Genomic DNA, 13535 nt, shown 5'->3' with positions numbered 1-13535 from the left:
GACATTTAACAGAATATATTTGAAATGGATTTTTAAAAGCACACAAATCAATCTACTTCATATTAATGCAGCTGAAATTTCCTCTATTACCTTTTCAGCTAAAGTTTTGAAAGGCCTTATTAATGGATGAGTCTTCATATTTTCATCCAGTGAAACACCATATTTCCATCCACTGTTAGTCTGAAAAAGAGAAAAAAGACAACTGCAAACCCCAGTGAAATAAGATGGGAACAACGCTGATGAGTGAGAGCAAATTAAGCAGTTTCCTTTGTCACACCAAGCTGCTAACCCGCTTCAAGAGCTGCTCAGTGCCACATCTGTGGATGTGCAGGAACAAAACATACCTGAGACAGAAGGGATGCCACCTTGAGCAGTGGGTCTCATGACACCAGTCCTGAGCCTAACTTATACTGGCCCCTTTCAAGAGGACTCAAGCACTGAGACAGCACTGACTGTCCCAAAATGCAATAAATGTACTGTCCCAGTTCTCTGGGAGGCCAAAGTCAGAAACACAAAGAAGACTATGTAACATTACCAGATCAAGAACTGAAGGATGTAATTAATGAATCCTTTACCTTAAACAAAAGCAACTGAAATTTATGGTTTGAAATTATTCTGTATATATTTACATATGCATAAGTATGTGTACCTTCCTCTACAAATTCGCATACATAGGCCCTTCCAAACAAGAGAATTATTTTATACAACATTTCCATAAAATTGCTACGCATTTTTTATTAATTGTTATAATAAATTATTGAAGAATTCATTGTCTTTTCTTGTAGCTTTCTAGAAATAACAAAACAGAAACACAACATAGTGACAGGCCATTAGGAAAATTATAGAGAAATTCAGTACATAACAGGATTATTAAAGCTAAGAAGAAAGAAAATTTACAGCTACTTACCTGAAATAAAAAATTACACTAGGCTGTACTTTCTTAGATCATAGAGCTGCTGCAGTAAAACTAAATCTCTGACTTCCAGTCAAAAAGCACCATTACCAGGCAAAGTGATGCCTAAAGAGCTGTATATCCTTAACTAATTTTTTTAAAAACCCCAAAGAACAAGAAAAACCCACCAAACCCCCAAACAAACAACCCCCCCCCCCCCAGCCCAAACCAGACTCTCTCTTTTTCAGTCCCCTCAAGACTCTCCTAATAAATTCTTTGAAAAAGTAACTAATTGCAATGTATTTTCCTAAGCAAGAGGTTTCGTCCACATATTCCCAAAATAAATATGTAGACATCCATACAGTCTGAACAGTTAAACTGCCCAGTTTCAATTTCAATATTCACCCAAGGAATTATTTACTAGTCCTGGACAGTTGCCAGTCTTAAAATAACTCCTACCTTTTCAAAGGCCCATTTATCGTGGGAATGTTCAGCATACTTGCTTACAATATACTCCAGCTTCTCAGGAAGTACAAGGCTGTAAGCAGAGAGGGCTGTGGTCATTCAATTATAAGTTACTGCAGTCTGATTTATGAAAAAAATGTCAGCAAAAGATAGTACCAATCAAAAACACTTCCCCTTCAAATGAAGGCAAAGCATTTGGCATGGTAATTCCCTGTTCTTTAAAAGAAATGCTACAAAAAAGGCATAGCTATAATGGCATTTGCAGAGAACCTTTAAGTACATAACAGTCACACTTTTTAGCAACTGCAATTGCAAAGAAACAAAATCCTGCTTCACCATAATCTACAGGTAAATGTGTTGGTAATTCTTAATAAAGAATAATGTTAACATGGATGTTTCACAATGCATAATGATGGAAGGATAAGACTTTAATAGCAAGACTGAGCTATTGATCCTCAGTTTTTGAATATAAAGTCTGTATTTTAGAAGCAAAAAATTACTAGGAAAGTCAAAACTCTATTTAATCATTTATGTCATCTGCTTATTTTGCCATATCATGTTTTACAGATCAATTCTCAAAATTAAATGAAGATTTTATAAAAAATTGGGCTACAGACTAATTGAATCATCAGATTTTTGTGACGTACAAATTGTCATAAGCACATGCAAAATAATGATGGTTTCTAATTTATCTATCCCAAACATTTGAACTATTAGACAACAGGTACATAATAAATATAGAATTTACTATTTCTGCTGCAGACATAAAATGGAAATATTTAACATCTGTTCAGGGCTGAGAAGAATAAGATTTATGTCTGGTAAACAGGACAGGTTTCAGTGAAATATTTGGCAGAAGGAAGCAAAACTCCCTGTACTATTTCTGAAAGTCCTAATACCATCAACATGTCAGTCACCAGCCAACTCTCCCTACAGAAGAGAAAAATGTTAATAAGGAATGGTATAAAAAATATTTAGGGGAAGAAAACCGCTATGAATTACATGACTCACTTGGATGTGCTGACAGGTTTGGGATCAAAATTTCCTTCTGGATCCACTGAAGTCTGCTTTTCCAAAGTTGACATAATTCGTGTATCTAAATAATCAGGGGGCAAGGCACCAGCTATAGCACTTAGACAAGGCAAAGCCATTCGAAAGAGCTCTGGATCATACTTCTGCAGGAGAGATAGGAACTGGTTGGAAAACCCAACAGAAAAACATGCAAAATGTTAGTGAAATCCAAGCAGCCATAGCCATGTACAAATATTAGAAGATGCAAACAAACAGTAAGTCACATTTAAAATTCAAACATAGAGCAAAATTATTGTTGCATGACATGCATTTTTCATTACATCAACATGATATATTCTTAAGACAACTCAGATTGACATGAGAGTGTGCTGACACTTTGTATGTGTATGCAATATGAGTTCAACTCGAGCTTTCTTCAGGCCATGAAGGCCTGTACAGGGAGGATGAAGGTTTGTCTGACTAGTTACAGAGCATGATAATCTGTAAAACACTGCCTTAGTTCTCAAATTACTAATTCCTGCAGAATTAGCAGAAGCCATTGCCATTTTGCCTCTTTTTCACCCTGCACTGTTTCATTTTAAAATATGCTCATTAAAGGAATTTTTGATTTACTGTAGCAAATTAATTTCATTATTTTTAATAACATCAAACCTGTGAATAGTTTAGAACAGAAAAGAATGGTGGAGAATACTGTAGGTCAGCAGATCAGATTTACACAACTCTCACTAACCACCATTGGGCTAACAACCATTTACAGAAAAATAAAAATGTTGTTATAGAGAGCCACCAGTACTGACAGAAACATATCATGTTAATTTATCTGTTAAAATCTAAGATTCACTAATTGGAAACATTTGATTGCATCAGGCACTCCTGACACTCTTCAAACTTGTGAAAGCACTAAGAGAGGGGTAAATGTTACTAAAATAAAGCTTAAAAAGCCATTTCAGAGTAATGCATAGACCATTTTTATTCCATATTATAAATCAGAATGTCTAGTGGAGCAATCATCTAAATCTTTAGCTTAGGAAGAGAACATAAATTCAGTGAGACACAATGAATAGGATTTTTTATTGTCCTAAAGCAAAAACTGATTTTTCATTGGACTAAATTTTGATCCCAAGCAAGCACAAAAACTGTTTAGTCAGGAAGACATTTCTTGTATCAGAAATGCAACTTTTTCTTACTGAGAGAAAAACTGAGTAAGTTTAAAAGTCCCAATAATACATTTTGCAACAGAAAAAAGGAAAAGTGTTTATTTCATAGTATATTTCATCACATCTCTTCAGCTGGGCAATAGCTGGAAAACTAAAGAAATACAAATATATATTTGACAACAGTCAATGTAAATTTATTCTGCATCTACTGACAATTTGATAAGCATGTACATATATTTATTAAAATTAATTTTATGTCAGTAAAAAGTAATTTGAAATGTTTAGTAGAGCCAAGATAGGAGAGTAGACAACACTGACATGTTAGTGCAGGGAGAATTAAACATTATGTGTGTGTGTATATATATATATATTTCCTCATTAATAGTGTAAAGCTTATGAGTATATCAAGCAAAGATGTGAAATTTCATTGGCTTGGAGAGAATCTTTCAAGATTCAGCAATCAATTTTTCACTTCATTAAAAGCATTCATTACTGTATCTCCCATATTAGATGAAATTACCATTAAAACAGGAATTTTCTCATCTTGGCACAGCAAATTATCACTGTAATGCTTTTACACCCACCCCATTACACCCACCATAAATGTAATGTGAATTGTAGCCATTACCTTATGAGACAAGGAATCAAATATTCCCCAGAAAAGTTTTTCAGTTAAATGCAACTCCTCTTCTGCTGCAATTCCATAGCTCCCCATTCCTGAAGGCAGACAGTAATATTTCCAGCACTGCTCATAGTGATTTGTCAGAAGCTAGATTTTCAAGAAATAAAAATGCTTGTGAAACATTGCTATTTAACAAAATAAAACACTGCTATGCTAAACAGTTACAGGAGTAGTATTATTCACGTCTGTCTCTTCATTTCCAATGGCTCAGAATAATGGTCTTTTTTTCCTTCTTTTTCTTTTTGGAAGAGCAGCAGAGCCAATATTGTGAAAGTATAAAGCCTGTATTATCTCCAGCTCCAGCTGTGGGATTCTCAATGATTACAGGGAGTAGCAAACTTTCAGAATTTTTACCATGGGATTACAGACTAGCTCACAGGACAAAAACACAGACAATGAAATGGGTATAAGGCCAGACATGTAGGTTCTCACGAAAAGTTTTAAAAATTCACATTGATTTAACTCCTGTCATTTGTAGTTGCTTTAGTGTTACTCTAAACACTGCAAAAGACATGTGCAGTACACTCTCTTGGCTCAGCTCTGGAAAAATTGACAGAATGAAACTATCATACAGGAAATCTGTACAGTTAAAGAGCTAGTATAGATGATTATTTATATGCGCTTTCCATGTAATTTCAAATTTCTATCAGTTTCTTCTATAGAACTAAAAATTCTTATCCCATGGAAATTTTAAAAATCACATTTAGTATCAGATTAGAATCTTGACATTTTATTTTTTATTGCAATTCTGTGTAAGAAAGGAAAATAATAGTTAAAAACCAGACCAAACACTCCCTCTACACCACACTTTTAATCAAAAATTAATGATGCTCCAGAGTATGTTTGTGAATATGGCAGCTCTGCTTTAAAATATGATAAAATTTCAATTCTTTCAGAAAAAGATGCAGACCATAGATCAGGCTGTTTTATCCCAAAAAAAGGTGAAACAAACCCGACAGAATAGTTCTAAATAAGATTCATTTACCATCTAACAATTGTAATTCTATTTTTACAGAACAAAAGAAAAAGAAAACAAAAGAAAAACTAGATAAAACTAGATAAAGCTTCAGTTACAGATTACTCAAAAATAAAAGTGAATTTTCTTCCCTGCATCTTGTCTCTTAGATTTCACTCAAAATTCATTCCTGGACCATGCATCCCACCAAGAGTTATTTTAGTTCATATAGCAGAAGAAGAAATCTCAAGATAACACTGACATTTAAATTGGTACATTGAAATACTCTTTTGCTGAAGCTGCAGGAAAGTCAACAGCTCACTATACAGAATATCATAATCACCTTACTCTTTGCATTAGGCACAATTTCAAAAATTTTGCAAACATTACATTTAATTTGAAAGACTACAAAACAATAACTTATTTTCAATTCAGAAGTAATTTTACATCACTTTAGCCTTCCTGTTCTGCTTTTAAAAACAAGAAAACAATATTTTCTTTTCAAGTTTTATGCTGGATGCATGTACAGAAAATAAAGTATTTACCTTTAGAGGCATTTTACAGTATTCATTGAGCAGGGGCACATCAAAAACCAGCCTTCTCAACAGCTGTTGTAGCATAGAGGGACGCAAATGGCTGCAATTTTAAAAAACAGATGTCATCAGCAAAATTCATACAGTTCAATGTAAATGAAATAAAAATTGAAGTCAATTTACATATTGGGAGACAAAACACTCATTAAAAGTATTGTGAAAAAACAGTGCTAGGTGCTTAAGGAATCTCACTATCTAAGGATATAGCACAGAATGTTGTGCTACTTCTGAACCCTCCTAAGTGAACTGACAAATCTACATTTCAGTTCCTGAGATAATACTGGTCATTTATTTTCTGTAAGAATAAAATTCTCTTAGGTCTACACTACAGGCAACGAAAGAAGCTGTTAAAATACCTATCCTGCAGAAAATAAATTAATTTGTACCCAGGTATCATACATACTGGCAAATAGCAAGCAGGCATTCCTCAATAGCATCTCTTTGAGCTTTCGTGAGGGACCGTCCCTTGGATAACCGATATATGGTGTGAAGCATGGAGTCAACCAGAGAGGCATGATGCTCTGTTCCAGAAAAGAGGGGAGCACACCTCTTGAGTAGTGGAAAGACAGCTGAGCAAATGTATCTATTTAGCGCAAGAGCTGCCTCTGTGGTGCTTAGAGAAACCTGTATGAAGGAGCAAATGAGCATTAGCGTCACACTGGATAAAGGTCACTAAATACGAAGGCTATAAAACAAAAAAATGTAATAGTCCTTAAGTCTCTGAGTGGCTGGGTGCTAATGATGTTTCCAGTATATATATGAGGACTAAAGTAATTTCTTTTTCAGCTAGAGAAAATTCAAGCCATTCATTTATGTTCCATCCCTTGCACCCCTGCACTCTGAACAAATAGCAGCAGAAATTAATATGTAGCCTCTATTTTGAAACCAGTTAGAAAACCCCACTAAGCTTTACATAGGACTCAGCATCTCAATTTCTTCACACACCTGGATTTTCACTGTAATTATTGAAAACAAACATGAAATAAAAACAATCATCAGGCCTATTGCACTATACTCAATGTACTTATTGAATTACTGTAAAGCCTATATCAAAAGATTTTAAACTACTTTTACACTTTGTACACTGAATGCTTAGATCAAACTTATGCACAATAAATTAATAGTGAATTAATACTGATTTTCTTTTATAGTGAGCCTACAATGCCTTTTATTAAAGGCTGTTTTGACTTGAAATTCCAGTTTTCTTACACTTACAGAGCCACTATATCGAGCCATTTCATCTAAACTCAATAGTGAAATACGTACTGTATCCAAAGAGGCAGAAGCTCTTAAATCTGGTAAAAATCCAACTTCCAGTAGGTGAAGGAGGAAGCTTTGGTCCTTAATACCATAGACACGGTCCAAGAAGAGTACCATGGGTGCTTTATGATCAGGACAGAAACTGGCAGACATGTCTGGCTCATTTACTGTGCCATCTACACAAACATACAATGCACTTTTTAATAGTAGATAACCGATAAAATGAGAAACACCAAGGCAATGAAACCCATCACAATTACATTTAATATGTAAAATCGCATACTCAAAGGAAACTACATTCTTCAGTTTTGTTCTATGCTGAAAAATAATCAGTTAGAACAGAAAGTTTTTATTCTTTAGAAACCCCTATTATTTTGCAATTTAATTATCTTTCACTCTTAAATGAAAGCTTAGAAATTAATGGTAAAATATTCTACAGGTGACTGGATAATGTGGAAATACAAAGGGACTGAGCCAAGCTTAAATATTTTATCTAAGGAGATAATGTCTCTAAAGCCACTGCTGGAGACAAAGTATTGGCCCATTGGTGTGATCCTTTAAAGTATTTCTTAGGTTCTTACATTCTCTGCTCTACAGGAACAAATATCCGTGCCACTGGAGCAGCTCTAATTGATGCAGATCTAATAAAAATTTGAAGAGTTCTCTGCTTACATTCAATTAACAAAACTGCTCTGTTTTTCATTTGAAGACTAAAGTGGCAAAAGACTTTCATAAAAAATAAATGGTCCAATAAAAGTATGAAGTTACCTTTGTTAACTGTGGACAACTTTAGTGGTATACTTATAATCCCTACCAAATCTTCAGTTGGCACTAGGGATCGAAGAATTGACCTGATTCGGATGGCTTCCCCTTTTCCACTTTGAATAAGCTGTTAGAAAAATTTATCAGTTAACAAATTTAGTATTGAGGACATAAGAAAGTTTTCTTCAAAATATTTGTATTAATATGATTTTATTTCAAACACCAGAAGAAAACATACAGAAATTCAATTTATCCAAGAATGAATGCGCACAAAAAGCAGCCCTCTATCACATTCTTATAAAAATTATTTTATGGCTTTCTAGAGAATAATAAAGGGTCAATTTCAGAAGTTATTATACTGGTCACTTAATTGTGCAACACTTGTAGTTCATATTTGCTTTGATTTCATAGTCATATAAAAATTACCAAAATTTTAGATAAATAAAAAAGCATAAAGGAATCAAAAGACCATGGTTCTTTATAAACATCGTGCAGCTTGTGTCTACTTAGATACAGCGAGAAACCATAAAGTCTACCATTTGAAGGGAAGAAGGCTTTGAATAGAGAAAGGTTTAGTGAGACATGTTTACAAATTGTTTTTCAATTATGTTTACAAATCTTACATTTTCTGAGCAAGTGGTAGAATGAACTTACATGCATTTCTGGTGCACAGCGTCCAAGTAAATCTATGAGAGCTGAGTAAAAGGACATGATTGCATTTCCCATGTGCACAGTCTCCTCTTCATCTTCCTCCTCATCACTAAAAAGTTAAAAATAACAGTAAGCATTTTTGCTAATCTACATTTTATAGCTCTTCTCTGGAGCTAGAGACATGATCCAGAGACTATTCACCAGACATAATCATCCCTTTGGCTCCAGACTAAAGGATTTTTGTCCCTAGGGTAAGCACTCAGGCTAACTGTAATAGCTGACTTCACATGAGCCTTCTACCTTCCTCTTTACTTTAGCTTAACTTTAGCTTCATTCCACAGCAGTCTTCTCATTTGTTTTATCCTTCAGGCTTTTTCTCTCTGTAACTCGCATTCCACTTTTATCTAGCTAATGCTTTATGAATACCATATGACAACTGCTTGTGGATGTGAATTTCTAATTCTCCCTGTTTGTCTAATGCCCTACTCAACAGGGTCTATTATCCACATACCGCAAGCATGATTGAACCAGCTATTAAATTGTCATTTGCCAAACAAGCATTCACATTTACTTACCCTTCTCTTTTATATGCCTGGGAAGGAAGGTCACGACTAGGATTCTCTGAGATCCTGATGGCTTCCTGCATGGCAGCCAGCAAACCATTTCCTCCTTCTCCCCTAAGGTCTGGCCCAAAGCATTCTGGCCGTCGAATGAGGAGCTTGACAACAACACTTGCATTTTCCTCAACACTTTCACCTGAGGACCAAAAAGCACTACACATATTTTCTCCTGAAAGGTATTCTTAAGTCAGAAGAAAACTGCATTTTCCCCTAATTGTTGCGAAATAGAAATCAAGTCCTCATCCTAAGGTGACAGAGCAGAGATTCCCCTGCAGTCCGTGGTGCAGACCATGGTGAGGCAGCTGTGCCCCTGCAGCCCATGGAGATCCACAGGGATGCAGAGATCCACCTGCAGCCCATGGAGGTCCACAGGGATGCAGAGATCCACCTGCAGCCCATGGAGGAGACCTCATGGAGGAGACCTGCACTGCAGCACAGGGATGCCTGAGAGGAGGCTGTGAACCCGTGGGAGACCTGTGCTGGAAAAGGCTCCTGGCCGAGTCACCTGCAGACCTGTGGAGAGTGGAGCCCACATTGGTCAGGTTTCTTGGTAGGGGAACTCACATCAGAGCAGCCTGTCCTGGAAGGACTGCATGCCATGGAAAAACACCCCACATTGCAGCAGTTTGTGGAGAATTTTTGCCTATGGGATGGACTCACATTGGAGAAGGTTGTGGAGGATTGTCTCCCATAGGAGGGACCACATGCTAGAGCATGGCAAAGACTTCTCTCACAGAGAAGTGACAAGAATATATTGATGTAACCCCTATTCCTGGTCTTCCTGTTCCAAGGAATTCTTAACATGATTCACTATCATGGCTGCAGGTTAATCTACTCAATTATGTGATTTGCAAAAAAAAAAAAAAAAAAATTAAGAAAAAATACAGCTAACTATGAAGATTCAAAAAAATTTACAATAATAAGCATACACCAATAGTCTTGTGTTTGTAATGAGGAGAGTATGCATTAACCTCTCTTCAGATTTAACGTATTTTGATGGTCAGGAAATTGATTTAAAGGAAACCTTTTAATGGAATCTGGATGCCAAGAAATTAGACTTACTGTTAGCAAAAACTGCAAATCGTAAGAATGACAGGTAACGTTCACCCTCTATTGGGTTCCATCCAATGTCTGGATATCCTTTAGCCAGCAATACTGGACAGCTCTGCAGGCCACAACCTGCCAGGTAGGTAACAACCTGCAATACAGAAGTAATAATTTATTCATATGCTTAGAAATATGTTTCTAAAAATAGCTATAAACCAGAATGAGAACAGTATTTTTTTCCCAAGATTTTTTATATTCTGGGAAATTAACCTAAGAATCTAACAATATAGCTCATTATTTTATCAGTCATAGGGGTTTTTTAATGAAAAAAGGTTAGCACTCTCTCTTTCTGAAGATACCTAATTACATGATGACACAAAAATACAACAACATGAAAAAATGTGGAATGTGAAAAATAGAATAAAATCTTGTATAATCCAGATCTTTTTGACAGTACATACACGACAACTGTAATACTGAACAGCTTTAAAATCACATCAATAACCATGTATGGTTTATTTGCTACAATAGCAAAATAAAGATTGCATAAAAAGTTTATATAGTGTAATTCCAATTTTAATGGATATGAAAACCATCACAATTTTTCAGAAGAATGATAAATATCAATGAACAGTTTTAAGAGTCTGAAATCAGAAAGACTAAAAAATTTTGGTAAAACAAAAATTTCTAATACAACATTTCTTATCAAAAGGATTATCTTTAAGGGAAATCTTTAAGAAAGTATGATTAATTTTTTAAATTATATTACACTGAATTTCAGAAATATATACAGAATAATTTCCTCATTCGTCTAAAAGGAAATTTGCAGATAGCTGTGCATTTCAAATAAAATAAATAATCATATGGTTGTGCAAAGGACAACACATGGGCATGATTATAGCACTTAAAATGGGTAATGACCATGAAGAATCTTCTGTGAACTTGTAAAAAAAGATACAAATTATAATTTCTTAAAATGGCAGGCAGCCAAAATAGATGACAAAAGGGAGAGAGATGAAGAGATTATATTTAGACATTATCCAGTGTCCTAAGAGAGAGAAAGTTGTGAATTTAGGAAGAATTATATGTCAGCTGATACAGTGCACAAATTGCCTCCAAAATGCTGCAAAAGTGGAAAAATGGGTTGTTGTGGAAAACTTGTTTATCGCAGTACAAAGTAAGGAAGCTTCTCAGAGCACTCTGAGGAAGAAATATATAATTCCTAACAGGACTTGATAGTTTTCAAGCATTTATTCAGAAGATAAAGTGAATACATACTTGTGGTTCCAGTCACTAGTGTTGTATCCCAAGGATTGAAGTCAATGCCATTTAATTTTTTATTAATGGCAGGACAGAGTGCACTCAGCAATTTTGCAGGTGATAGAGAATTGCTAATACTTCTCAAGAGCATATTGCCTGGTAACTATATTGCCGTGCTGTCTCACACCCTTTCCATTCATATTCTTGCCTGTCTTCCCCCAGCTATCACTGTAATATGCCCATTTATTTCAATTTCACAACTTTTCCTCTCCCACACCACGTACTAATCAGAAACAGTCCCACAAGTTCCACTGTCATCTCAGGATCCTGTCATCCTGCACAGAGACTTTCCCTGGGCTAAGCTATCATTTAGGTGTTTAACTACTCTCTCCATTTATATTAAACCCTGCTTTCTGTTTTCTGCACCCCAATGCTCTGCTAGCATGCTTAACTTCCTTTATCTGCTTTCCTCCTCTTCTGACTGTGCACTTCCATCTCTAAATCTGTTTTTCTCCTATGATATACAACTTTCATGTCATTTTTAACATTTAACATATTTCCCAGTTCATCCTGCCTCTCCTCACATTTTTCTTTATTCCTAACTATTGCAAATGACTTGAATTCTGGATTCAGTCTCCCATTGACCCTACCCTTAAAATCCTGTTTCACTTTTCATCTTGAAATACCTGTCCTTCAATTCTCTTAATTCTAACCTCCATGCCCACAAATCTCTATGATTTAAGCCAAAAGGCCTGTTTCCTTTTCTCAATATTTTCCTCTTAATTCTCAATTTTTTCCTCCCCAAAAAACACTTCTTGATATTCCTGTTTCACGTCTTTTTTCTTGTCATCCTTTCTACATGATAACAATAGTGAAAGGATGCAGAAGATAGAAATAAATCTCTTTTGCTCTGCTTCCCAATAAGCAGAAGGCAAAATCAGGGAAAATACTGTTCAGTCAACCTTACTTTGAAATAACACATAACTAGAGTGGGTATTTTTGAGGACAACATATTCAAAAACTACTATGATCAAGCTTGCCCTTTTAAACCCTTTCAGCACAAGTACAGCATTTAATAAATGGGTAAATAGGTGAGAGTGGCCACCTTATCAAGATCTGGCTCCTCCAATGCAAGTGCAAGCTCGTTGTTGTCCATCACAGAGGCTGCTGCCACATCGAGTGGTGTCGAACCCCTCATTGAAGGAAACGCTGCAGAAAAAAGTTAATACATAATGATTAAAGGGAGTTTGCAGTAATCACATTCACGCAGCAGAGGGCAGCAATCACGCTGGAATCTAGAACGCAAATATATTCCTAGAATATTTTAGGGCAGTTCTTCATCCAAGAATGGAGTCAACTCTTTTAAATAATGTGGAAATGCTATATATTTTTTTTCTGGCTTCACATCCATATCTGTAAGCATACTCAAACACAGTGGTTTTAAATACAGATATACAGATGAAAAATAAAATCAGTATTAACAATACAGCAAAATTGGAGGAATACTATTTCCTTAGGAGACCAACATGTTAGCTACATAATTCCTCACAGCCTTATCAAGTCAAGATTTTAAAACATGCCTATCTTTAGCAAAAAGAGACATTTCAAGCTTCAATTACCTGCTTTCTTTCTTTAATATTTTCCATTTTTCTGTGTTTTTTGTGGCCAAATGCACACAGGAACAGCTAAATCACTGTGAAATCACAGGCTATCTTGCCTTGAAATATCTTATTATTATAACCATGTAACCAGCTAATAAATTTTTCATCTGTTACAAAATTTAATGCACATGCATTTAAAAACTGAGTCAATGTTCAAAAGAGAAATATGAAATTTACTTCAGTAGCCTAAACTGTAGGGGCAAGGAAATTTAAACCATATGAAAAAGCAAGCACCATAAGGAGTCAATTTAATCTTAGATTTCAAACCACAACTATTTTAAATGGAAAAATGTCAAACCATGTGTTTAAAACTAATTTTTTCAAGGTGTTTAAAAACACAGATTCAGACTATTCTGTTCCTAATACAATTCATAGACACATTAACATAAAACAAAAATGAAAAAAAAAAAGGAAAATATTTAAAGGTGAAACCACAAGGTGGTTTAAGCATGTTTCAGCCTGCTATACAAATTAGACACCAGTCTTGTGATATCACAG

General features: G+C 35.2%; 1 protein-coding gene across 1 annotated transcript in view; it reads right to left on the bottom strand.

The window, feature by feature from the left end:
- RYR3 (ryanodine receptor 3) overlaps positions 1-13535 on the bottom strand; it is a 195126-nt gene that overhangs the window by 70537 nt on the left and 111054 nt on the right. Inside the window, exons 43-54 of the mRNA XM_071427042.1 lie at positions 12482-12585; positions 10132-10267; positions 9025-9205; positions 8453-8558; positions 7805-7925; positions 7043-7212; positions 6180-6400; positions 5729-5819; positions 4175-4315; positions 2369-2550; positions 1352-1430; positions 91-180 (exon numbers count right to left, since the gene is read on the bottom strand). Coding sequence (XP_071283143.1) covers positions 91-180; positions 1352-1430; positions 2369-2550; positions 4175-4315; positions 5729-5819; positions 6180-6400; positions 7043-7212; positions 7805-7925; positions 8453-8558; positions 9025-9205; positions 10132-10267; positions 12482-12585 — 1622 coding nt within the window. The remainder of the gene's footprint in view (positions 1-90; positions 181-1351; positions 1431-2368; positions 2551-4174; positions 4316-5728; positions 5820-6179; positions 6401-7042; positions 7213-7804; positions 7926-8452; positions 8559-9024; positions 9206-10131; positions 10268-12481; positions 12586-13535) is intronic.

The sequence above is a fragment of the Agelaius tricolor genome, unplaced genomic scaffold, assembly GCF_023055355.1.
Source record: "Agelaius tricolor isolate 1412-34295 unplaced genomic scaffold, bAgeTri1.0.p SCAF_5, whole genome shotgun sequence".
In the NCBI taxonomy this organism is placed as follows: domain Eukaryota; kingdom Metazoa; phylum Chordata; class Aves; order Passeriformes; family Icteridae; genus Agelaius; species Agelaius tricolor.
The sequence above is the reverse complement of the archived record's forward strand: the minus strand, read 5'-3'. Positions and strand labels throughout refer to the sequence as shown.